Genomic DNA, 27,173 nt, shown 5'->3' with positions numbered 1-27,173 from the left:
AACAGATGGCAGGTGAGGAGAAATGGAATGTTATACCTATATAAACATTTCAATTTAACAACTATAATAGATTTTAGATCACAACTCAAAGTGTTACAATAGCATAAACTAAACTGCTTTTAAAACTGGATTTTTCTCTTGAGTTACCATACTAAGAATCTATAAACAATTATTAAATAACACTCGTTGTCTAGAGTTAAAATCGACCTTTTACTTCAAATGTCTGGAAGGGATACCTTAGTTTAAAAAAAAAATCAAGTTTATTCACTGATTGGGTTGACTGAGGGAAATAGTGACAGAAGAGGTAATCTAAACAGCAAAGATTCCTAAAACTTTATTTTTGTATTATTTTAGCCTAATTTTCTGGAGGTTTATACTAACATTAAGATGAACAAATATGTCCCAGAGCACATACACTAATTGTATTGGTTAGTAAACAACTCATATTTGTTACAGATTATCTACAGCTCAGTAAAACAGAACTCAAGTAATTTTAGGTTGAGTGAAGACATGGGTTTCAGGAGATGCCTTAAAATGGACATCATTGCACCCCCAACTCTCACAACCCCAACCAAAATAGGAGTTAAAACTCTTATTGGTACAGAGGATGGAAAATCTAATATACTCTAGACAATAAAAACACACCTGGGGATTCAAAATAGGCACATAAAACTAGGCTTTAATTATAAAAGCAAAAAAAGATTAGATTTCGAGTAATTCGTAATAAGCACATAAAGAAATGCATAAAATAAACGGGGAAAGGCTATTAATACATTAAAAATGATATTCAACATGACATTACCTCAGATGCTTTTCGCTTCATTTCCTTGCATGTTGTGTCACATTCTATTGAAATCTGATGTTCACGTACTTTGTTGCACTGCAATTCCTACAAATGAAATTTTTTAAAATTTCAGATTTTAAGACTTTCCCCTCGAAGTCTTAACTGTATGCCATAAAAAAGCAAAATTCCCCTAACAGTTTTAGGTTATGTAAATTATTTAAGTCGTGTTCATTAATATTTAATGCTGATATGTTTGCAAGTGTTAAATGTCTTGATTCAGGGAGTGATTATTACTTTATTTTCTCTTAATTATAAAAAAAGCAAATACCATAAAATTAAAATTATCCATTTAATAATTACTTACTAAGTGCCACTATCAACTTAGATTAAGTTTTTCTTTATTGTTTCTTGTTAGTCTTCTAAAGCTTCCAGGAAATAAAACGTTCTAGAGCAGTGCCAGCCAACACAGCTTCCTGGGATACTGAAAATGTTCTAAATCTGCACAACCCAACAGAGTAGTACTAAACACACATGGCTACTGAGCACTCAAAATGTGGCTGAAGAAATCGAGGAAATGAATGTTTAGTATAATTTAATGTTAATTCATTAAAATTCAAACAAATAGCCATATGTGGCTAGTGGCTACCAACTCAGGTTCAGAAAAGTGCAGTTCTAGAGTTTTCTAGATAGCTACAGATTTTTCTCTCAACTAGTAAGCCTTTTTAAAAAAGTTTAGATAAGACATTCTACACTTTGTATGTGCACTTCACTGCCTGCCTCCTTAATGAAATAATTTTTTAAAATCTACTCTTTTTTTATTTAAAAAAAATCTACTCTTTTTCAGATGACCTTAAGTCAATACTATAATCAATTTGTGTACTATAATAAGTAGTCCTTATGTTAAATAGTCTTTGATTTTGTAGATCTTTTGTCTCTCTTTTATTCATGGCCTATTTCTTGCTGACACATGTCACTTTTGCTCTAAAGGTGCCTATTTGTATCAATTTCTCCTCTCTCACCACACCCTCAGACTCTAGGTTTTTAGTTCTAATCCACCAGAGTTAAGAAATAAGATCACCAGAGAATCTCCTGAAGTCTAGCTGAACCGAAGCACTACAACTAAGGACATAGAAAAGAAGCCACCTTAAGATTGTTAGGTGGGGCGAAGACACAGAATGGTGTGGTCCCACATCTGTGTGTGACCATTAAATATCAGGAGGGATATCTCAGCTGCAGCGATCACCCCTGAAGAGCGAGGGGTCCCAGTCCCACACCAAGCTCCCCAGCCCAGGGTTTCAGTGTCAGGGAGAAAAGTGCCTATAACTTCTGGTTGTGAAAACCAGTGGAGATTATAGCTAAGTGAGACTAGGGCGGCTGCAGTTCCAGGCATTCCTCTTAAACAGCCTGTGCACACTTACTCGCTGATGGACTCATTTGCTCTGAACTCCAGTGCTGGGGCAGCAGTTGGAAAGGCACCAGGGACATACGGGGAGGAACTGAGTTGTCTGGCTTCAGAGAGAGGGCTGCAGGGGCAGCTTTCTCCCCAAAAGAGGAGCTGGTGGAAACCATTGTTTCTTTGGTGAGCCCTCCCCTCTCCTGGTGAGCAGACGCAGGCAGCTACCATATCTGAGTCTCCATCAACCTGGCTAATGCCATTCCTTCACCTTGATTTCCTAAGACCCCTTCCCACCCAACTTTTGGGACCACCCAAGCCACTTCCAGTGGCTTTGCCGTATGAATAGCCTTTCTTGGCTCATGCTGTGGACTTTACTAAAGTCTTTCAAAGGTTCACAAAAACCCAAACAAGCAATATCTGACTTTAGCTTGTCCCGTACATCTGGCTGAGCAACCAAAAGCCTGCCACTAGTTATAGCAGTCTGGATTTGCGGCTTGGCCTCTTGAGGCACCTCCAACCCCATTGTGGAAAAAAGTCATCTGCAGATTGCTTTGTGGCTAAGCCAGGTGACCCCAAGAAGGACACAGACTACAAATGAACTTGGCCTGCAGGGGAAACCCTGCCAGGAGGCCACGAGCTGATATGCCCAGTGGCCAGCTTCAAACCCAGCCAGATCATCACCGGGCTGCCTCCAAGAGCGACACACCCAAAGGGCACACTGGGCAGGCAGCAGAGCCCTGCTAAAGTGAACCCTGCTCTGTAGGGGCAGCCCCTGCACAACAGCTCCTCCACTGTAGTCATGGCCAGTCCTCACAACCAATCAGCCTGAGGGTCAATCCCTCCAACTGATGTAAAAATAGCAACTAAGGCTCAACTACAACAGGAGGGCACACACCACCCATACAAGGAACACACCAGGAGAACCCGGGTCTGGTGACCAGGGAGACTGCACCACTGGCCCCACAAAACACCTATTGCATTAGCCACTTTACTAAGACCGGGAGACATAGCAGTCCTAGCTAATACATAGAAACAAACACAGGAGGTAGCCAAAATGGGGAGACAAAAAACATGTCCCAAATAAAAGAACAGAACAAAGCTTCAAAAAAGGAACTGAACAAAATGAAGGCAAGCAGTCTACCAGATGCAGAGTTCAAAATACTGGTTATAAGGATGCTCAGTGAACTCAGGGAAAACTTCAACAAAGAGATAAAAAAAAACATAAAAATGGAGGTAGAAAACATAAAAAAGAACCATTCAGAAATAACACAATAACTGAAATGAAGACTACATTAGAGGGAATCAACAGCAGATTAGATGAAGCAGAGGATCGAATCAGCGATTTAGAAGATAAGGCAGCAGAAAACACCCAAACAGGATAGCAAAAAAAGAATCTGAAAAAATGAGGATAGTTAAGGGGCCTCTGGGACAACATCTAGTCTAGCAATATTCGTAGGGGTATAGCAATATTCTAGCAATATTCTAGCAATATTCGAAGAGAGTAAGGAATTGAAAACCTATTTGAAGAAATAATGACAAAAAACTTCCCTAACCTGGTGAAAAAAAATAGACACACAAGCCCAGGAAGCACAAAAAGTCCCAAACGAGATAAATCCAAAGAGGCCTACACCAAGACACATTATAATTAAAACGCCAAAGGTTAAAGACAAAGAGAGAATCTTAAATGCATCAATGGAAAAGCAGTTAGTTACCTACAAGATGGCTCCCATAAGACTGTCAGTTGATTTCTCAACAGAAACTTTGCAGGCCAGAGTATATTGACATGAAATATTCAAAGTGATGAAAAGCAAGATTACTTTACCCAGCAAAGCTATCATTTAAAATTGAACAACAGGTAGAGCCTCCCAGACAAGAAAAAGCTAAAGGAGTTCACCAATACTAAACTAGAATTACAAGGAATGTTAGAGGGACTTCTTTAAGATGGAAAAAAATAAATAAAAAAATATGAATAAGAAAATAGCAATAACTACATATCTAACAATTATTTTCAGTGTAGCTGGATTAAATGCTCCAATCAGAAGACAGAGTTGCTGAATGCATAAGAAAACAAGACCCTTACATATGCTGCCTACAAGAGACACACTTCAGGTCGAAAGACACACACAGAGTGAAAGTAAATGGATGGGAAAAAGGTATTTCATGAAAATGGAACCAAACAAACCAAAAAGCTGGAGTAGCAATACTTATACACAACAAAACAGACTTTAAAACAAAGGCTTTACAAGAGACAAAGAAGGACCCACTAATCCCACTTCAGGGTATTTATCCGAAAAAACCCAAAATGCTACTTCAAGGGGACATGTGGATCCCTATGTTCATTGCAGCATTGTTCACAATGGCCCAGGTGGGGGCAGCCTGGGTTTCCATCAATGGAAGAAAGGATAGGAGGTACATATACACAATGGAATATTGCTTGGCCAGGAAAGGGAATGGGTTCTTGCCATTTGTGGCAGCATGGATAGACCTGGAGAGCATTGTGCTGAGTGGAGTATGTCAGATAGAGAAGGACAGATTCAAGGCGATTTTGCTTATATGTGGAATCTAAAGAACAAAATAAACAAACAAAACAGAAACAAACTCATAGATACAGAGAACATTTTGAAGGTTACCAGATGGGAGGGGGTATGGGGAATGGGTGAAAAATGGGAGGTGATTAAGAAGTACGAATTGGTTGTTACAAAGTAGTTGTGGGGATGTAGGGTATAGCGTAAGTGATATAGTCAATAATATTGTAATAACTATGTATAGTGCCAGGTTGGTAGCAGACTAGTCAGAGGGATCACTTCTTAAATTATATAAATGTCTAACCACTGTGCTATACACATTGAAATTCATATAAAATAATATTAAATTAAATTGAAGTTTAATATTAAACATTAATCTTAATTTCGATTAAATATTAAATTGAAAAATTAAAAAAGGGGGGGGAGATGAAGGGGAATAAGAGGTTCAAATTTCCAGGTATAAAACAAGTAAGTCTTAATGTATTATAGGGAATATAGTCAGTAATATTGTGATAGCGTGGTACAGTGTCAGATGGTTGCTGGAGTTATGGTGATCACTTCTTTAGGCATATAAATGTTGAATAACTATGGCATACACCTAAAACTAATATAATATGATTGTACGTTAGCTATATTTTAATAAAAATCTTTTAAAAAATAAGATCATCAGTTCCTATGAACAATATACATATTCTTTAGTGAAAGTACTTTATAGAACAGAATTTTATTACTTAGAGGGTTCCCCCCCACCCTTTTGTTCTTCATTTCTGGCTGAGGTTGGTGATAAACACAGTCTTGTTCTCCAAGGATAGTCCAGAAAACGGAAAAATATTATGCATAAACATTAGAGACAAAAATAAATATTGTGTGCTTGTGGCCATTAAGTCTATCAGCCTAAAAGAGGAATCATATCTTTTCTCATTCAAAAGGTACTTACAGAGCGCCTAGTACGTGCCAAGCACTGTGTTAGGGACGGGGACTTAATAAGGAACAGAGTATAATGATAATGGCTAACAACAGCTACTATTAGCAGTTACTGCTATGTTATTAAACATAGCAGTCACTGTGCTAAATGCTATATGAGCATTACCTCTTTTATTCCTTTCAATAAATCTATATATAAACTGTATTTCACAGATAAGGAAACAAGGTTACTGATGTCCCTAGAATCACAAAGCTCTCTAGAAAATCCTCTAGGACACTCTCTAGAACCTACTACAAAGAAAGCCAAGAGGAAGTAGCACTTAAGACTTCCCAAAGGAATCAGAGAAGGAAGATCTTCCCCAACAAGGAAATGGTTACACTGAGTATTAGCAGGATTCTACTACACAGAGCAGCAAAGGAAAAGTACACTGTATTTTACACAGAGGAAGGAATAAGGATTTGTCACAGACTAAAGGGGAACACAGCATAAACATAAGTAACAGATTCACAGAGAAGACCGCCAGAGTTTGAGACTAGACAAGCAGGCCAAGGAATCAGCATAAATTCTCTTGTATGCCAAGTCTGTATATACGTAAACGTTTCTTATAAATGCGTATTTTCCCCATAATGGAGGAAGAACCACTGAAGAACTTAGATCAGGGAAGTATTACAATTGGAGGCAAAGAAATCTGTTATGACACTGTTGCCAGAGTTCCAATGGGTGGCAGGCAGACTGCACTTGGGCAATAACATGAGATTTAAGACAAAACTTAAGAGACATCCCAGATTAAAAGTGGCTTGACTAAGGATGAATTTTTGTGTAAAGGTGGCCCAATTTAAACATCTAAAACTTAGGAATTCAACTGCAGAAGAAGTCAAGCCTAAGAATTTAAATTCAGAAATTATCTACACCAGATAATGATAGTAGGAGCTGTCAAAATAAATGAAAAGATCTTCAACAAAAGCAAAAGATTCTCAATAAGTGTTTGCTGAAAGAATAAAGAGTGAATTTAAAGTGAAGAAAAAGGAGACTAGCTTTAGGAAATGACCATAAGAATATTAAGAAAAAAGGAGTTACAGCTATAACTGAGGTAGGAAAAAATCAGAGGTCAAGAAAGAAGATAACTTCAAAGGAGCCACCATTATCAACAGGAAGTCAAAGGACAGGCCACCTGGAAAAAGACCATTCAGCCAATGACAGCTGAGAATTCACCCTTCCTTCCCAAGTTTTCTGAATGATATCTAATCTGTTGCCATTGAGCATTCCAAACGTTAGTTTTCACCCTTTTACTTGTCCGTTACCACTATTTCATCTTAAATTGAGTACTCTCCAAGTTTGAATGTTACTTTATAATTTTATAAGGCTGTGCATGTAAGGTCTTAAGGCAACATTTTCAAAACATAATATTGATGACAAAAAAAAGTTTTCATAAGAGTAACACAGGTTAATTCCAGACCATTTCTTAAATCATGAAACTCACTTTATTGCTCACATGTGTTCCTTGTACAAAGACCTCAAATGTACTGCGCACTGGTTCTATCCACACAAGGGCACCGAACTTGGCTTCAACATCAAATAATCTTTTACTGTTAAAGTGCACAAAACTAAATGGACATACAAAGCTGATTTTTAAAATAAGCATTTACAGAGATAGGCTAATAATAAAAAGATTCTAAGAAATAAGACCTTAAAATTAAAAGCCAAAAAATATAGCCAAAGAACTACCAAAATACAGACAAAAATAATTTACATAGAAAAGTATTTTCAAGAACTTAAAATATTTACCTTTTTTATTCTTTTACAAGGACATCTAAGTTTTACCTTCTGGTTACAGTTAAAAGGACATTCACCAGGATGGCACATCTCTTTGCATCTATGACCACAAGGAAGCTAAAATAAAACCAAAATAGAGCAATTACATATTTGCATTTTAGTCATACCTTGCTTCCCCTCCCCCACAACAACTATTTTAAGAAACAGTCCATCACAATGGGGTCAATCAATCTTAGATAATCAGTTAATTTTTCAACTTTTTTCTTTAATTAACCTTAATTATAATCAAATCACATGACCATTTTCTGTCAGATGTGCAAGTATGTGTTATCTCAAAAGCCAAATTATATTCTGAAAGAGCTGAAAAGCAGTCACAAAGAAAACTATTAGAATGCATACTATAGTAACTGTATCTTCATTACAGATTTCACAGCAAAAGGTTTTTCTGAAACATCCAAACCTGATATTCCTTTAAAGAAGAGATGTCCTACCCTTTCCACTCAAAGTGAGACCGTTTTCTTCCACCCTGCTCAGCCCTTACCGTCATTCTGTTAGCACCTTTGTAAGTCCTATCAAATGGCTTACCAACAGCCAACACTGTCTAGTTCAAAATGTTCCATTTTAATCCCAATAATTTAAAAAGCTCTCTTTACAAATAACTATGGGAAGCTTGCAAAACAATATTGTTGGTGGATAAATACCTTTACCATTATCACCATAGCTAGCACTTACATATACTAAAACCTTTAAACGTTATTAACTCATTTAATACTCAGATAACACTCCCCAGTGGGTATTATTATTGCTTCCATTTTACATATGAACAATTTGAGTTATAGAGGGTTAAATAATTTGCTCAAGTAAAAAGCACAAAGCTTGTGTGGCAATAATAAAACCAAATCCAGAAAGAAAAAATTAAAGTGGAAATGCACATATGTGGGGGCACAGTTTAAAATTGGAGTTCTTAGTGTATCTTTAAATTCCCTTTTAAATTCAAACCTAACACACAGAGTGCCTCTCAGAGAAGTAGTAGAGCTGAGAGGATATGCTTATGCCATTTCCACAGTTCACTCTTTCACTCACATCCAATAAACATTTACCAACTGCCTGATATGTACAACCAGGGAACCAGGGACTAGATGCAAAGATGATTATGACATAGTCCTTGCCCACAAGAAATCTACAGCACAGGGAGGGGACTGCAGATTAGTGACACAGTACTTGGCTAATCCTAAATGTGACTTGATTCTGTAGCCTAGTGGTCCCCAAAGTGTGGTCTAGACCAACAGTATCACCATTATGTAAGAATTTATTAGAAATGCAAATTCTTGGGCCCCACTCCAGGCCCACAAAATAAGAAACTCTGGGGTTGGGCCCATCAAACTGTTTTAACAAGCCCTTGAAGTGATTTTTTTTTTTCCCTTCTGTGTCTGTAGTTTGTGGGGTTTTTTTTTTGTAGTTCATTTCTTTTTTTTTTTTTTTTTTTAATTACTTTCAGGTGTACAAAACCATGTAATAGTTAGACATTTACACCCCTCACAAATTGATAACCCCCCGCCCCCAATCTACTACCCCTCTGACATCATATATAGCTGTTACAGTTCCACTGACTCTATTCCCTATGTTGTACTCCACATCCTGTGATTATATATACATTAAGTTATTATTGACATTCATTATTATTCAGCTTCAGCTTCAGGTGTACACTGCAGTGGTCAGGCATCTACTCCAGCCATGAAGTGGTCTCCCTAATAAGACAAGTGTCCATCGGATACCCTGCAAAATCTTTACAACATTATTGATTCCCCAAACTGTCTTTCATATCCCTGTGGCAATTTTGTGGTTACCAAATTTGTGCTTTCTAATCCCCTCGCCTTCTCCCTCATCCCCACCCCTCTCCCATCTAGCAACACTCAGGTTTTCTCTATATCTCTGAGACTGTTTCTGATTAGTTTGCTAAGTGAAATAAGTCAGGTGGAGAAAGACAAATACCAGATGATCTCACTTATATGTGGAATCTAAAGAATAGAATAAATGAAGTGATTCTGATGCACACTAGAATTTAAGAATCACTGCTGTAGCCTTCCTTACCAATGTCAAGAGACCACGAATTCGAATGAGTCCTATTAGACACAATGAAATTCACTTGTCCACTCCTAGGTGTTCCAAACTATAATAGCCATTTGAATTGTTCCCAGCCTAAGGATATATTTTTCAAGAAAGCCCAAGGAGACTCTAGTAATACCAGGGGCTTCAGAATGGCCTAGAATCCAAAATCAGGAGTATGGATAACAAATTTTCTAATATACAGTGCTCTCTCCTCTAGTCCCACCAAATGTCATTACAGAATCACAAATGACTCATAGCCAAATGGCAGGATTGTAAATTAGCAATCCCTGAATTAAATTATCTTATTTCTAACTACAATATCATACCAATTTATTGTGTCAGGTTGAAAATAAAACATTCTCACCTACTTATTACCGGGAATCTGAATTTGGACAGAAGAAAATTTGTTTTAACAAAACTCAAGATTTGAAGAATTCAGAAAATTAAATTTGAAATACCTCATGCCTCTAGTTTTACTTATATTAACAAAGAGAGGATTATTAAAATAATCATTTACTGCTTGAAATGGTCTCTTGTAAAAAAAAATCTTACATAAATTTTGAAATTCTCAGGTTTCAGTTCCAACAGTTATTAAACAGAAATCCATTAAAAATTCTCCAAAGTTTTAGTTAAAAGAAAATACTGTTAACAAAAATGCTTATCATGCATTGATGTATTTTATTTAGTTAAAGAGACTACTATATTTAAGACTTTACTGTCATCTCTTCCTGACTCTAAATAGGATGAGAAACACTTAGGTAAGTGTACGGACCAAGAATTAAAATAAAAGAGATACTATTAGTACATCTATAAGTCAAAAGGATTCCTTTATAAATGTCTACCCAAATTGTCACCTCCCTACTTCCAACAACAAAAAGAACACCCTCAATTTAAGGTTGGTCAAATACAGATGGACAACTTTGGTTTCTCAAATTATTGCCAGGATAATTCAATAGTGAATTTTACTCTGAACAATTTTTTGGAACTATTTTTGATACTTTTAAGTTTGAACAAAATGCATCTACAAACAATAAATCTTTAAAAGTTTAATATATGAATGCTTTATACTAATTAATTCAAAATAATAATGAACTTTAAAGTTCACACACACCCAGACATATGTTTTATTTTAATAACCTATTATGAATTTACTAACTGCTTATGACCCACACAGTTCTTGACCTATTTATATTTTAAGTTTGAATCACATTATGGGGTTGAACATTAGGTGAATACTTCATTGCATAAAGTGTATAAGCTATCTTTAAAACAGCTTTAAAAAAATGTTCAAAGGGTCATTTCTAGTCCTACTATCCCCAAATTTCATAAAGAGATATGCATCTACCCTAATAATATGTATTATATTTTTATAGACATCAATCACAATTTTCTTTCTGGACCCACATTTTTAGTAGGTCCAGAAAAGACCTGAAATAGAAGACCAAACAAGAACAGAGAAAATCCAAGAGAGACTATGACCAAGAGACACAATTTAAAAGGTTCTATGAAAGCTTACCTCTTTAGGACACTGATTTTTGCAACAACTGAGGAGGTTCTTCTCACTTACATCAGCTGTGGTTATTTTTCTAAAAATAGGAAAGGATGTTTTGATAATATTCAAAGTCCATTTTTATAGCATACTTTCTAAAAATAACTCACAATTTCAAACGTATCTATAAAATTGTCTTATTTTTTTTCTTGAGAAATATTTTAATTTTATGTCTATCTGTAACAATTATCTTCAAATTTCTTAATGGTTCTGATGAATCAAATCTTCCAGCCCTTTATCAACTACCAACAAATCAAATACCAAAAGCGCAATCACTGCAAGAAGGAAGTATAAAACACATACATATCATCTGTGCCTTGCCTCTCTTTAATAGTTCCTGTACTATCTTTCCCTATACGTCAATCACTATTCACAATTATAACCCTCTGTAAAGCCTTTACATAAAAGATTAAAAATTAGTAGTTTAATCTGTTAATACAAATTAAGAAATCTAGGCTATCCAGTGGGAAACGCAGTAAGCTTATTAGAAAAGCCTTTTCAGTTGTTTTTGGATAAGCTGTCTATTAATGTTAGAAATCGATTCATTTTAGATTAGATCATTTTAGATCAGTCTGTGCTTTTATATCTGACTCAGTAGGTAATTCAGAAATAGTCAGAAACACCAAGGAATAAAACTTTCTAATAGATAGTTGAATAGAACCACAGTAGATACTGCCTGAGTCAGTGACAATCTATAATAAAAATCCCTATCTTACCTATCTCACTTTTCTCTTTCCCATTACTTTCTTCTCCTTTCCTTTATTCCTTTCCTGCTTTTTCTATTTCCATTTACTAGACATAATTGCCAAAATATGCCATAAGGTTAGCCTCACTAATGTCAAAACTATAACCTTATTATCTGTATCAAAATAGCTATGAAGGTACTCTAAGATAACATATGCAATTTTCTTGGCAAAATTTCACTTAGTGATATCACAAAGTTTTTATCCTGACTCTACTAAATGTATATTTTCATTCTTACAAGTACAGTGTTCACCTCTGAACTTAAGAGTTAAAATCATTCTGTTCCTGCTACTCTATAACTAGGAAAAATTACCTACTTTTCAAGGTCTGTATCTTTTATACCTAATTTCTATAGATAAATATACATGAAGCAGAAAAGGGCTAAAAGGAAAAGATGATTTATGAAATAACTTGCTAAATTAAAGCAAATTAAATTATCAGAACAACTGAGACTGAAGAATTACAGTATAAAAACATACACTTTAAATATATGTATTCAAGAAAAGAAAAAAGGAACTCTGGATTGCTGAGGTAATGGAAGCCACCTCATTCCAAATATATCCATACATCCCTCAAAAAAAAAACAAAAAAACAAACACTCAACTCATTAATGACAAATAAAAGCACTCAAATCCCATGACGTTGGCATAATTAGAAGACAGAAGTTTCTATAAACTTCAAATTACCTGTAAGTAGAAAAGTAAATATCAATTCCTAGCAGAGCTATTTCTGAAGCTCCCATAGGAAGTCTTTTCAGAGAGTCAATGAAGTTCTGGAAAAACAGCAGAATTCCAAGAGGGAGAGCTAACTAACATCACACCAGAAAAAGAAAGTCCACCCTAAGTACAAATATACTAAAAATGTCTTGGTAGATCAGAGCACTAACTAAAGGGAAGACACTTTAAAAAGTGCACAACTATCAAGGAGCCAATCTTAGAGAGGTAACACTCTGGGAAAAAGCAGGTAAAAAAGGAAAGGAATCCTTTGAAGATGACATGATAAAGAGAAAAAGAAAGAAGAGGGGGAAATTTATAACCCTGCAAGACCAAAGAAAACAACCTCTTTTTCTCAGTATCACACATAAGTAAGGCAAAATTGCCCTCTTAACTCTCCTTATATAATTTCTAAAGCTAACAATTATATTTTATTTTTAAAATTTCAACAAAGTTAATTTTAACTTTTACAGTTTAACAAAGCACGAATCTTTGAGTGTGACAAAAAAAAATTTAAGATAATATTAACAAGCGTTTTTCAAAAAAGTATTTCAAAAAATCGGAAATAAAGACATATTCCCAAATTTGACTTGAGTAAAATACACTTATAAAAAACCTACTTTACAGACTTGGGTCAAATGGAGCTGAACGAGTTAGGTAAATTAAGTTAGATCATGATTAAATAGAAAAAAAGGGGAATTTTTTTCCTCCTTATAATCCAAAGTGAAAATTTGCCCTTTTTTAAGTAAGGAAAACAAAGGTCATATCCTAGGATGATAAATGCCATGACAGCAACATTTATAATAAACTCTACCTTTTAAATCTGTAATTTAAAAATTATACCTAAGTAACTATGTGCAAGGCAATTTTTGATCCAACAAAACTCTAGTTTGACAGTTACTTGAACAATCAGTTATAGAAATGCTTCTATATTTTTTAAAACCAGTGATACAAGTTTTTTCCTAACAAAATCTTATACAGAATCTCCAAATAGAGAAAACCAGAATCGCCCAGGTTAAAATCGGGATGATATATCGAGAAGGTGAAATATTCTACATTTCTTCTGTCCCCATCTCTCTGGAAAACGTAGGCCTCTAGAGTCTAAGGACCACCACTGGAAAATATTCCTTAAAGTATACTACACACAAAGGGTTCTGAATTATAAAAAGACATCAAAATAATTTTCATAAAACAAGACTACTTCTTCGGTCCACTTACCTACATTCCACATATAGGCTTGTGATCTTGCAGTGACATTTTATTCTAAGCATCTGAACACAAGGAGGACATTCTCCAGGATGACAAGGCAAAACACATGGGTGAGGACAAGCCACTGGCCGTGATTTAGAGCACCCTTCTTCACACTGAAGGCATTCGGGGCCGGCCTGAGAAATAGCAAGCAGATAAATCACCTAAGTACAGATACCTAACGTTCCATATGTAAAAGTTATAAAATGTATATATCGCATTAAAAGAAAGTACTTCTGCAGCTCTTAGAAATAGCAACTAAAATGATGCATGCTTTCATTCATTTTAAAAATATTCAAAATGAAGAACAGCAAGATTATCAATATGACCATTATTCACAAAGATTTTTATGCCTACAAACCTCATTAAATTAAACTGCCTAAGCTTTAAAATGGACTTATTACACGAAATATCTCTACTAAAAATGTAAATTACTTCCTAAAGCAGTTTATAGTCAGTGGCAGGAAAAACAGAGTAAAATACTATCAATTCATTTTCACCTAACAAGCACCACCATCATCAAACTAAAGAAATCAATACACTTTTAAGACATAAATAAAAATTCCCAAAGCATTCAATGTTCTGGAGATATTCATCTTATCTTGCCAAAAGGAAACACGTGTAGAGGAAAAACAGGAGAATGACCAGCAGTTTAATTTATTTTTAATGAACTTCAATAAGCCAAAACTAAATTACATTTAGTACAAATAAATGTATCTCAGTTGTAACTTAACAAGTCATCTCTCTGCTCTAGTAATTTAATATTTAAATAGTGTCTATCTACTAAAGAAGGTTAAAGATTTTTATTACAGGGTACTGTTCAGTTTCACATATCATACATGAGATAAAATGAAACCTACAGATATGGCTACTGTCTTAAAGGTTAAACATTTTTTATGATCATACCTAAGTACAGACATGATTATAAGAGTTGTATCAATAAAACTTAAATGCAGGATTAAAAAGAAAAAGTTTCAAATTATGAAAATTTTCCATAAAAAAATTTCTATTTTTTTATTTTAAAAAGTATATTCATTTATTCCATAAATAGTTATTCAGCATTTATGTGCCACGTATTGTTCCACACACTGGGAATATTTGCAAGATGGAAGAGATCCCTAGCCTAAGGAACTGCCATTTAAGTGGGGGAGATAAAGAACAAAACAGAATGTCTTCATAAACATTCTGAAAAAAAGATAAAGCAGGAAAAGAGAGAACAATAGAGCAACAAGGAAGCCTTCTGAAAATGTTCATATTTGAACAGAAACTGAGTTAAATAAGAGCCATAAGAACATAGAGTTACAGAGAAAAGGCATAAGTGCAAAGGCTCTGAGGTAAGGACAAAATTGGAATGCTTAAGAAATAGCAAGAAGCGGAAGTGAGCCAGCAAGAGTGATGAATGAAGAGGTGGGAAAGGTACTCAGGAGTTAGATCACTATAACGCCATATACGCCATTGTTAAGGCCTTTGGATTTTATTCGTAGAATGACTAACAACTACTAATGGGTTTTGAGCAGGGAGATGACACATGATTTACATTTTTAAAAGATGAATCTGGCTAATGTAATATGACAAAAGTGAAGGTAGAAAGGTTGGATGGGAAAATATTGCAGAAATCTAGGTAAGAGGTGGTAGTGGCTTGGATGAGGAGGTTAGTGGTAAAAGTTATGAGAAATGGTCAGATTCAGGATCTGTTTTAAAGATAAACCTAACAAGATTTGCTGTGAGGCAAGGACAATGAAGTTAAGAAAGAAATCAAGCAGTGGTCCTATGTCTCTGATCTGCACAACTGGGTGAACAAATAAAACTTTCTGAAATGGGAAAGACTGGGAGAAGGACGGGCAATGCATCACAAAATTTCCAAACATAACCAAAGATAACACACACAGTTTATTTCATTTGTTTCTTTATGGCTACGTGGTACATCTGCAATAACGTCCATTTAAATACTGCGAGTGGGATAGGACCCTTGGCTGGGAGCTACGACATTGGGGATACTACTTTCTGAATTGCTACTCTCCGACAGCATCATGGACAAGCCTACTTGACAAGCTTCAGTTTCCCTATGTGCAACACAAGAATCACACTGATCAGAGGAGGCTCCTTCCAGCTATTAAAACAAAACAAAAAAAATCACTGAATCTGTACTTGCTAAACTATCTTCTTGGATCACTTCCAATACCATAATTAGGAAACACAGCAAGTCTTGCTGTCAAATATCTCGCTTATGCAGTTCTCATTTTTAAAAAAGAAAGAAAAAGAAAACAGAAGTTTTAACCCAGGGAGCGATACTGGGATAATCCACAATAATTCCCCAATCAGTCATATCAGCTTTTAAAATGAGCTTTTTCTGATTCATCCAACTTTCTGGAAATCCAGGGAGGAGAGCAATCCTAATTGTAAGTGATGGGATGATGAGCAGGAAAATGGAATAAACATTTGGGTTCTTATCACAAATTGGAAAGCTAATCTTGGTAGGTGAAACTTTTTTTCTCATTTTATTGAAATATATTTGACACTACCTAAATTCAAGGTGTTCAACATGTTAATTTCATAAATTTTATATAATATGATTGCCATTATAGCAATAATTAGAACCTCTTTACATTACAGAATTATCCTTTCTTTTTGTGGTTGGAATAATTAAGTTCTAGTCTCTTAGCAAGTTCAATGATTACAATGAAATTCTTTTTTTAAAAAGTCAGTGAAACTTGACACATCACATTGCCTTTAGCAGCATTCAAAAACATTTTGTGCATCACCAATCACTTGGGAATCTTGTTAAAATGCTGAGGGGGAGCCTAGGAGTTTGCACGTCTAACAAGACTCTGGCTGATGCCAGTGCTGCATGTCTGCAGACAACACTCAAGTGGCAGGGGTCTATGACACACGTTAATTATAGAAATGTGTGTGAGTGGTCACATATATAAATATATATGTATTTTTCTTTTTTATTTAGTTTTGGTGACAGAGTTTTCTCCAAAGAGAAAAGACTATCCTCATTACTCTATTTCTTCTTTCCATCACTCAAAACATATTTGATCCCATGTTTGCCTGGGAAATACACACCATTTCAGTTGCCATCAGCCTCACACCTTTCCCATCAACCACCGTTCCACTCACTATAGCCAATAGGAATATTTATTGCTAATGGCAGCAATCAGAGCCATTGCACAAAAGAATAGCCTTGATGAGACTGAGATCTGTGGGTAAGGTCAAGGAAGAAGCCCATAGCAGAGCTAACAGGCAAAAGAGCTTTGATTCCAGTCAATTCAATAAACACTTATTAAACACCTGCTGTGTCATGTGCTATAACTCAAGTCAGAAACTGCATTAAAAATTCCAAAGGCATTTGGGTCAAGAGATATCATCTAGAAGCCTTTCTCCAATGGGTCTCAATTGAGGTGTTATTGTAAGGAATTAATTTTTTTTAAGTTTCTGAATTATTTCATTTTTAACATACAAATAAAATAATATAATGTTCACTCACTTGCGTTGTAGTAGCCTTCCGTGAGTGAGACATAGAGATGGACATATAGCTAAATTCAGAAAAATTGCATATAACTTAAAACCCGTATTTTGCCACATCCACTGCTCAGGAAGTTATGGTGGGATAATCATACAGAATTCCCCAATCACTGTCATATCAGCTCTTAAAATGAGTTTTTCCTGACTCATTTGATGCTGTGAAAATCTAGAGGAGGAAAGCCATATAGCAGCTATCCCTTAACTACAGTAGTCAATGTGGTTTTGAATCATTATAATTAAAACTAACAATGCAAGTTAAATTCTCAATTACACAATTCATATTAATAATTTAAACATATGTAAATTTAATGCTACTTAATAATAAATATGAAGTTTAAAATTTTTGTCTTATTCCTTATTAAACACACTTGCTATTGTTATGATTCCTATAAAGTGGAAATCTGAGAAAAAACATGAATTAATTTTAAAATAAAATTTAATATTATTTAAAAGTTGATTAACCCCATTTGTTTTTCCTTGCAAAATGGCAATTTTTAGAAATCTTTGAATAGTTGATTTCCCATATGCTTGTAAAAAAACGCTTTTACTGAATGTTACCTACAAATCATATACCCCGTATCTGTGAGGCTATTTACTTCCAACAAAAGATTGGGAATTTATTAAAATTGTGGATATCATCTACCATATATGTCAGGTTTAAAAAATATCTGGGAGCAAATGCTCTAGACTAAATTCAGAACTATACAAACATATATGCATCCAACCTAAGAACATTACCTTGTTTTTGCCAGTGCAGGCACCAACTTCAGTTACTTTGTGGCATTCTTTCATACATGTATGATTCTGACAATCTAAGGTTCGTCCACAAGCTCTCTTACAAGAGTAGGGTCCTACAGCATGGCATGGTAATGGACTCACCTTTAAAAAAAAAGAAAAGAAAATCAGACTCTCTCTCTATCTCCTTCAGCACCCATGTTTCCAAACGACTCTATTATCATTTGAGGACAAGTTTCACAAAGGTCTAACACACTTTCACTAATAATAGTTCTTATTAAAACCAAAGTAACCTATCAAAAGAATCCAAAAAAGTCAATGTCAAGAAGAAAAACATTCTATTCCTAAAAAGGAAATTCAATGATTCTGTAGTAAATGCATACTTACAGATTAATTCTCAAATAAAAGCACTGCATACTTTTAAAATTAGTAGACAAACTCTTGGCTTTATAACATTTAAATAACAATACTTTGTTATTTCTAACAATCCCAGTATAGAAGAGGTATAGATTACAAGCTTTATTTAAAACTTGTACCTCTAACTCACCTCGTGCTTCCCAAGACATTGCCTGCAAGAAAAACATAAAATAAAATGAAAAAATTATAAATTCTTCAAAAAGAATACCTAAAGAAAAAATGCTAACTCTACTAATTTGTTTTATTAAGAATTAAAAAAACACACATGGAAATAATAAGTGATTATAGAAAGGCTGCAGGATACAAAGTTAATGTACAAAAGCCAATTGCTTTCCCATATATCAGCAATGAACAATTGGAAACATACCATTTATAGTAGCACACAAAAAAAGAAACACTTAGGCATCAATCTAACAAAATATATACAAGATCCACATGAGGAAAATTATACAACTCATGAAAAAAAAATCAAAGCCCTAAATAAATGGAGAGGTTTCATGTTTTCTGACAGAAAAGTGCAATATTGTTAAGATGTCACTTCTTCCCAACTTGATCTATATTCGACATCATTCCAATCAAAATCCCAGCAAGTTATTTTGTGAATATCAACAAACTGATTCTAAGCTTTATACGGAAAGATAAAAAACCCAGAATAGCCAACCCAATACTACAGAAGTACAAAGTCAGAGGACTGATACCACCACCCAACTTCAAGCCTTCCTAGAAAGCTACAACAGTATTTGGTGAAAGAACAGACAAATAGATCAATGGGACAGAACTGAAAGTCCAGAAATACACCCATGCAAATCAGTTGATTGATCTTTGACAAAGGAGAAAGGATAGTCTTCACCAAATGGTTGGTGTTGGAACAAAGGGACATTTGCACAGAAAAAAGTCCAGAGGGATGTTACACCTTTTATAATAACTAACTCAAAATGTATCACAGACCTTAATATAAAACGCAAAACTTTAAACAGGAGAAAATCTAGATGACCTTAGGTTTGGTGACAACTTTTTAAATCCAATACCAAAAGCACGATCCATGGAAGAAAAATGGTTAAGTTGGACTTCATTAAACCAAAAACATCTTCTCTGTGAAGAACACTCAAATAGTATTAAATGAAAACACTAAAATGAAAAGACAAGCCACAGACTGGGAGAAAATATTTGGAAAGCACACATCTGGTAACTTGCATACACAATATAAAAAGAACTCTTAAAACTCAACAATAAATCAAACCAACCAACTAAAAAATGAGCAAGATCTGAACAGAGAACAGACACTTCATCAAATAAGCATATGAAAGGATGCTCAACATCGTGTGTCATTAGAGCTGCCAATTAAAACAAGGAGACACCACTACACACCTATTAGAATGGCTAAAATCCAAAACACTGACAATAGTAGATGCAGGCCAGGATGTAGAGAAACAGGAACTCTCATTCACTGCTGGTGAGAATGCAAAATGGTACAGCCACTTTGTTAGACAATTCGGCAGTTTCTTAAAAAGCTAAACAAAGGCTTACCACATGATCCAGCAACTGCCCTCCTAAATACCGGGGATGCAAAAGAAATGTATACACATGACTTGTATTCATCTTTTGTTATTGGTATAAACTGAGTATTAGAATTTTAACACAGTTTTTTCCTTTCTAAATGTGCATACATTTTTTGGCACCCTCTGTATTTACCCAGTGAGTTGAAAACATGACCATTCAAAAACCTGCACATGAATGTCTATAGCAGCTTTATTCGTAATTCCCAAAACTTGGAAGCAACCATAATGTCCTTCAATAGGTGAATGGATAAACAAACTGTGGTACATCTATACAATGGAATATTAATCAATGATAAAAAGATGAGCTCTCAAGCCATGAAAAGACCTGAAGGAAACTTAAATGTGTATTTCTAAGTGAAAGAGGCCAGTCTCCAAGGGCTATGTACTGTATGATTCTACCTATACGACATTCTGGAAAAGGCAAAACTATAAAGACAGCAAAAAGATCAGTGGTTGCACAAAGGATTGAGGGGGAGGGAAGCAAGGGATGAACATACATAGTGCATCGTTAGGGCAGTGAAACTCTTCTGTATGACATGTATATTAAGTAATCTTCCTATAAAACAGATTAAGGAATTCAAAGGTAATTGACTGCAATATGTCAATTTTTGTGCCTATGAATCAAATATCAATGTCTTTTCCTCTGTTTCCCCTAAAGGAAAAATTTAGGCCAATGATAATCATTAATAACTAAACCTAGTTAGAAGTACTTCAGACAACTTGGTCCTTCATGACCTACAAGTCCTTAGTAAAAGAACCGTCTCTAACGATTACTAATTGAATATGTACAGAAAGAACCTCTGTGTTAACTATACCTCCCCCTCCACTAACTCTACAGACTAAAATTACCCTATTCATGGATATAGCTCCCACTAACACTTTGCCTCCGGACTTGACTGCATCACCAATGTATAAAAATATACATGCTATTTAAACTGAGAGGAAAGTTGTGGAAGGACAAAACAGGAGTGAGAGCTTTAAATGTAAAAAAACCCAAGAACCCTCGCTTTAAAAGACTAACACATAAGAAATACCAATATTCATACCAATTGTAACTTTAGTTGTTGACAACAGTCCCTTTTCTAATTTTATGTTGCTTCTTAGTTCTACGGTTCCCTGCCCCCTGTATTCCATAACCTCTGCTGAAGTACGAACCTTTCCACGATTCCCTATTACCCTAGATTTGACTCCTTAAAACTCAGTCCAGGTCATTTCCGGGACAATCCAGGAAACTACTTCCTTTCATTTTCAGTGTTTCCCTTAAATACTCTCCTTCAAGTTTGCCTTATCTAAATCATGCCTTTCCGTTGTCCTCAAGTCGCTTACAGACTAGCATGGGAATCGGGAACACTAACAGATGATGATCTCTTGGATGTATTATTGTAATTGTAAGCACAAGTTGCTGTGGAAGCTAAGAAGGGTATCAAACTAAAGACTCAAAAAAAAAAAAAATTCTAGAGGAAGTTTTGAAGCAGTATGGAACATATATTTGGAAAAGAATGAAGCTGAAGACAGGGAACTTGTTTACAGCCTAAGCCTAAAATGATGAATGGAACAAAGAAAATAGGAAAAGATGACTTAACATACACTTTAAACTATGTCAAAACATTTTTTAAATGTTAAAATTCTAATACGTACATAGGAATAGGAACTTGGCATGGAGGACAAGGTAATGCGGTCTGAATAAATGCTGGCTCCGAAGGCTGTTCCCAAGGGCCAGTAGGCTGGTGCTACAAGTAAACGACATACTGATGTTAAGTCACGGGGATAAAATCACATGGCCATTATAAGACTCTAAGAAAATAGTTTCATGAATCCTCCACTCAAGCAGGTTGAATTTTTTTTTAAGTAATCAACAAATTACGCTTACTGAAATATTCTATTCCATCTGTATTCTATCTGATTGCTCCCCTTCACACACATTTGATATTAAAAATTCAATTTAGGCTGACTCCAGTTTTTAAACGGCAGAACAAAGGCAGCATAGCCTCCTTCACTTCTCATGAGCCAAAGGGAGAGTAAGAAACAGAATTATAAACTCCAATTTCCACCAGGAGAAAGTAATCTCCATTTGGTTCACTGTTGTCTCCTCAGCACCTAGAAGAATGCTTAATACTTAGTAATGGCTCAATCAATATTTGCTGAAAATGTGAATGAATCTTTGAGGAAACCAGATCTCTATAATCCTAAATCACATATGTGAAGGAAGATTGCCAAATGTATCTATATATGGATTGTAACATGACTATCACACTGTCTTTTCAAACATTTGTTTATTGATTACTCTACTTTTCTATATTCTGAACTTCTTATGAGAAAGACCAAGTCTTATTTACCTTCTACCCCAGCTACTACTACAGTGCTTAACACCCGGTCAGTACATACTGCTTGCTGAATGACTAAGTAAAGAAAATATGACCCACAGCAATGCACTATCTCTTAATAATATTGTTCCCTTACCCTGCCAGTTTGCTTTATTAATGCTTGATCATGACATGGAGCAGGACACAAGTGACCACATTTCTCCAAAACTTTTTGGCAAGGTTGATGACATGGAGGACAAGAGCCAAAGTGACAGCGATGTTTTTCTTGACTTGTATGATGGCAAGTTGGCGGTCGACTAAATCATAAAGTACAATTGTTTAAATTACTTTTGATCACTGAAGAACTAATTATGTAAATATATCTAAAATGCAATTATCTATTTATGTGTCTTCTGATTCCATATAGAACGAGCATACTGTGAACATTAATATTTTAAAACATTAAAGCAAAACTAAAAATACTAACAATATGAAAAATCAACATAAATTTAAATTCGTAAGACACAGGTGTAAGTTTGTGCAAAGCTTCATACTAACCTGCATTGCTCTTTGCACTTGGGTGGTCTTGTGGTGCGTTCTCGGCCACAGGGGACTGTCACCTTTGTATTACCGCAATTGCACTTTACATCTACGGTTTCTGGGCAGGGATAGCAACTACCTGAAAACAAAAGTGGCAAACTTAACAAGAAATTTACTTACCTACCCAAACACCCATCAACAATAAAATCAATAAATTTAGTATATTCGTTCAATGGGACACAACAATGAGAATGAAGAAACTACAATATTTGAGCGAATTTCACACACATAACATTGAGCAAAAGAAGCCAGATACAAACAATATGTGGTATATGATTCCATTTACATCAAGTAAACAGAAAAAACTAATCTATAATGTTCAAACCAGGATGATGGTTACAAAGGATACAAGGAGGGTTTTGGAAATGCTGGTAATGTTCTGTGTAATGCTCTGAGTTCTGGTTAAACGGTTATGTTCAGTTTATAAAACTTCTTCAAGCTGTATACTTTTGTGTATACTTTTCTGTTTCTACGCTTGTACTTAAAGTTTATTTAAAATTTGCTAAAAGTTCTAAATAACAAATTTAACACATTACTCGTTCAAAACTACACAAGAAAAATGTATTTAAGTCTTTGGAAAATCGAATGTTAACAATAATCTCTTTGGCTTATCTTCACACATAACTTATATTCAAGTACATTGTTTTTAGATAAATTCCTCAATAAGAGTAACTTCTCTCATCAGGTTATTAACAAGTACAGTCAATTTTCCATTACTCATGTTTTGTGAAAAACAAAATTCTAAACCCTCATTTTAGGCTATAATTCCAAATATTTATCTTCTGAACATTTCAAAAGTTAAACTTATTTGGGTTTCAGCTTTTTACCCTCTTTCGTTATGGGTTGCTAGAAAGACACAAAAATAAAAGAAACCTTTTCAAACAGGCCATAAAGTTCTCCCCAAGGTACACATATCAGCTTAAGGGCTTTCTTCCCACTCTACTTTTCCCAGTAAAGTACCCAATTACAAATGAAATAACAAGGGAATTAGATACAGCTAAGCAGTGAGTATCTTAAGAGATTGCTCCCTAGGTGTCAGGACCAAACAAAATATTGAATAGCAATTAACCTGATAAGAAACAGATTAACGAAAAAAATAGCCTGGTTAAAGCCTCTAAAATTTCAAAATAGTTCCTTAAAACAAACAACAGAATTTTGATTCAAATAATAAACAGAGAAAAAGGAAATGAAAGTTAAAAAGCACCATAGGGAGAAAATACATGTATTGTACAAATTACCAAATTTATACTTTAGTGTTTCAATAAGCAAAGAATAATCCAGTGAAGTATTATCTCAATGGCAATGCAAGCCAAGTTATCCTGACCCACATGATCAAATTTTATTTTGAGCTTTTCAAAAGAATAACTAGATGTCACATTTTATTAAGTTAATGGTGACATTTAAGTCCGTTCTCATTCTGCATATTATATCAATTTCCACACTTAACAATGACAAATTCCATTCATCTTCAGCAATTCAAAGAGGGATTTATCAAACATAACCTTTTTCCCACTCTAAATTGCTGTGTCACTTTTCTTCTTAAAATTAAATCTTGAGAATAAGGGGTAATTTCTCTGAACAGTCTTCCTACTGATCAAGAGAATTTGTTACAGATACTTGTATAACATGACAAATAAATTAAAATAGCTTCAGTGATAACACCTTTTAAGTGAAAAAGCAGCACACAGAATGTAACTATAGTGGCCAGTGAGTCAATAACCAACATGGTACTAGGCCAGTAATTCCAGAACCATAAAAATAGATGACCTTGAACTTAAAAGAACTACACATCAAACTTTCATATATTCACAGGGCAAACATGTAGTTAGCATCCTCTCTCTATGAGTTAAAGTATAACTTTAATTATGAAGATGTCTAGAATGATGGAAAATGGTATGAAATAATGATTCTGTGTATTTATATAATGTAGATTTAAAAAATGGTGACAGTTGTACAACAGTGTCTTCCACATAGTTTCCATTAAGGTAAATTTTGTTAGGAGCTAAGCTTCTTTTTTTAAAAACAACAACAACAAAAAAAAAAACACTGTCAAAAAAAAAAAATAAATAAATTGAACCTGGGTCTTATCAAACCTCTAGATCCCACTAACAATTTGTAAAACATAAAGAGGAAAATGTCAGATAATGCCACAGAGATGCATTCTGCAAAAATCCAGACTCTGTGACCTAAATAAAGCAACCTAGTTTCGTACACAAATAAGTGACAAGAAAAAACAAAAAAAAGATGGAGAGAAATTCTAGATTAACAGATTTTAGAGACATCAACCAATTACAGCATGTCAATCTTATTAGATTTTTGAGTCATACAAACTGAAGTATAAAATGAAGGTATTTATGAGACAACAAGAAATTTGAACACCAGATATTTGCTGATTTATTAAGAAATATATTAACTTTTTTCAGATTAAGAATCCATCTTTTAGAGATGAATACTGAAGTATTTATAGGATTTGTTCAAATCCTATAAATATAGGATATAGGATTAAAAAGCATCAGATAGGAATATGCTTTTAATACTTCTCCACTAAGTATGATACTTGCCCTAACTTTTTTGTAGATATTTTATATCAGGTTAATGATGCTCCCTTCTAGTTAAGTTTCCATCGTATATGGATGTTGAATTCTATCAGCTGTTTTTTAGACATTTACTAAGACAACCTCATTTGCCTTTAATCTGTTAATGTGATGAATCACATCATTACGTTTACTAATGTTAAACCAAGTACACATTATTGGAATAAATCCAACTTGGTTATGATAAAGGTTTTAGATACCTAATAGTACTGGATAGCTGGATTTGAGTAGCGAAAACCTTAATATTTTATAAAGATGTTCATGAGTTAGATGGGCCTGTAATTTTCTCTTACTTTACTTTTCAGATGATATGAGTTGGGGCACATTCCTTTTTAACATGGACTCTCAAATTGCTTGAGGAGACTGAATTTATATATACCTTAAATGTTTATTTGTTAAAAAGCACGTGTAAAAATCAAGTAAGCTTGGTGTTTTCCTGGTGAGAAAATTCTCAACGACTGATCCGATTTCTTTAATGGTCATACAACTAGTCAGGATTTCTACTTAAAGGCCAGTGTTTTACCAATGGTCTGGAAAGCCTCATACACATTCTCCTTTCCCCAGCCATCCTTAATGCTACCATCTCTCTGACCTCATCTCCTGCCATTTGTCCCCTTGAGAACCTACTTCAGTCTTCCTTGCAGTTACTTCACAAGCTCCTGTCTCAGGGCCTTGGCAGCCGCTGCTTTCTCGCCTGGAATGCCAGTCCACTCATTGCCACATGGCTTGATCAAGTCTCCTCTCAAACGTCATCTTTTCAGAGCCCTCCTTTGATCACACGACATGAAATAACACATACCATCCCCACTATCACCATTTTAATTTCACTCTAATTTTCTTTCTATATTTGATACCACCTGATATTCTATATTAATTTAATTATTTTTGTATTCTAACTGAGGGAGAGTAAAAAAGATAAGTTCCATAAGAGTAGGCACTTTGTCAATATTGTTCACTCATGTAATCCCAGCGCCTGGTACTTAGCAGACACACAAAAATACTCATTAAATAAATTAATGATTAACTTTAGAATGTTAATTCAATCTAAATTTAATGGGTCAATGATGTAATTGACTATGAAAGGAAATAAAATGGTGAAGACTGAAAAACTAGTTCTAAACTTCACAATTTAAAGACACTGACTAATGAGAGAACATCCTCGGGAAAATGTCTATGGGTTTAATGGAATCTATCACTTTTCCTAACAGGGAGGCAATGTGGTATAATGGAAATACCATTCAAGTTGGGTTCACATCCTGACCCTGTAACTTGTTCTGTAACCATAGGCCAAGAAGTCTCTTTGCCTGTTTCCTTATTATGGTAAACAACAGTAGTGCCACAAACCTTGCAAAATTTCCGAGAGGATTAAGACATTAACTACGGTATCTAGCATGCATGTAATCCCAAAGGAAGACAATCAAAACAGTACAGTAGTTTGTCCCAGGTCATAAGGCCACTAAGAAGCGGAGTCCAGACTTGAACCAGGACCTCCTACTCTAAGACCATGCTCTCCCCGTTACTTTATACCATCTTTTAGTAGATTCCATTTCGTATCAACATACTCCAAATGGGTCAAGTTAACTCAGTTTTCAATGTCTAATAACTTAGGCACTGATGAGACCCTTTCAGAGGGTCTGCAAGATCTCATATGCATAGAATAGAGTCTTCCAG

At 34.8% G+C, this 27,173-nt stretch overlaps 1 protein-coding gene across 8 annotated transcripts in view; it reads right to left on the bottom strand.

Moving 5' to 3' along the window:
* Positions 1-27,173, bottom strand: part of NFXL1 (nuclear transcription factor, X-box binding like 1) — a 49,928-nt gene that overhangs the window by 3,630 nt on the left and 19,125 nt on the right. For all 8 annotated transcript variants that reach the window (XM_088789876.1, XM_074324645.2, XM_088789875.1 and 5 more), the window contains 9 exons: positions 22,867-22,987; positions 22,466-22,625; positions 21,644-21,735; positions 18,577-18,598; positions 18,033-18,173; positions 13,737-13,903; positions 11,029-11,098; positions 7,416-7,520; positions 803-889 (listed from right to left, as the gene is read on the bottom strand). In XM_088789876.1, coding sequence (XP_088646002.1) covers positions 803-889; positions 7,416-7,520; positions 11,029-11,098; positions 13,737-13,903; positions 18,033-18,173; positions 18,577-18,598; positions 21,644-21,735; positions 22,466-22,625; positions 22,867-22,987 — 965 coding nt within the window. The remainder of the gene's footprint in view (positions 1-802; positions 890-7,415; positions 7,521-11,028; positions 11,099-13,736; positions 13,904-18,032; positions 18,174-18,576; positions 18,599-21,643; positions 21,736-22,465; positions 22,626-22,866; positions 22,988-27,173) is intronic.

The sequence above is a fragment of the Rhinolophus sinicus genome, chromosome 1, assembly GCF_057876585.1.
Source record: "Rhinolophus sinicus isolate RSI-liver-muscle chromosome 1, RSI-T2T, whole genome shotgun sequence".
NCBI classification, from domain to species: Eukaryota; Metazoa; Chordata; class Mammalia; order Chiroptera; family Rhinolophidae; genus Rhinolophus; species Rhinolophus sinicus.
Note: the sequence above shows the minus strand (reverse complement) of the source record. Positions and strands in the feature narration are given on the sequence as shown.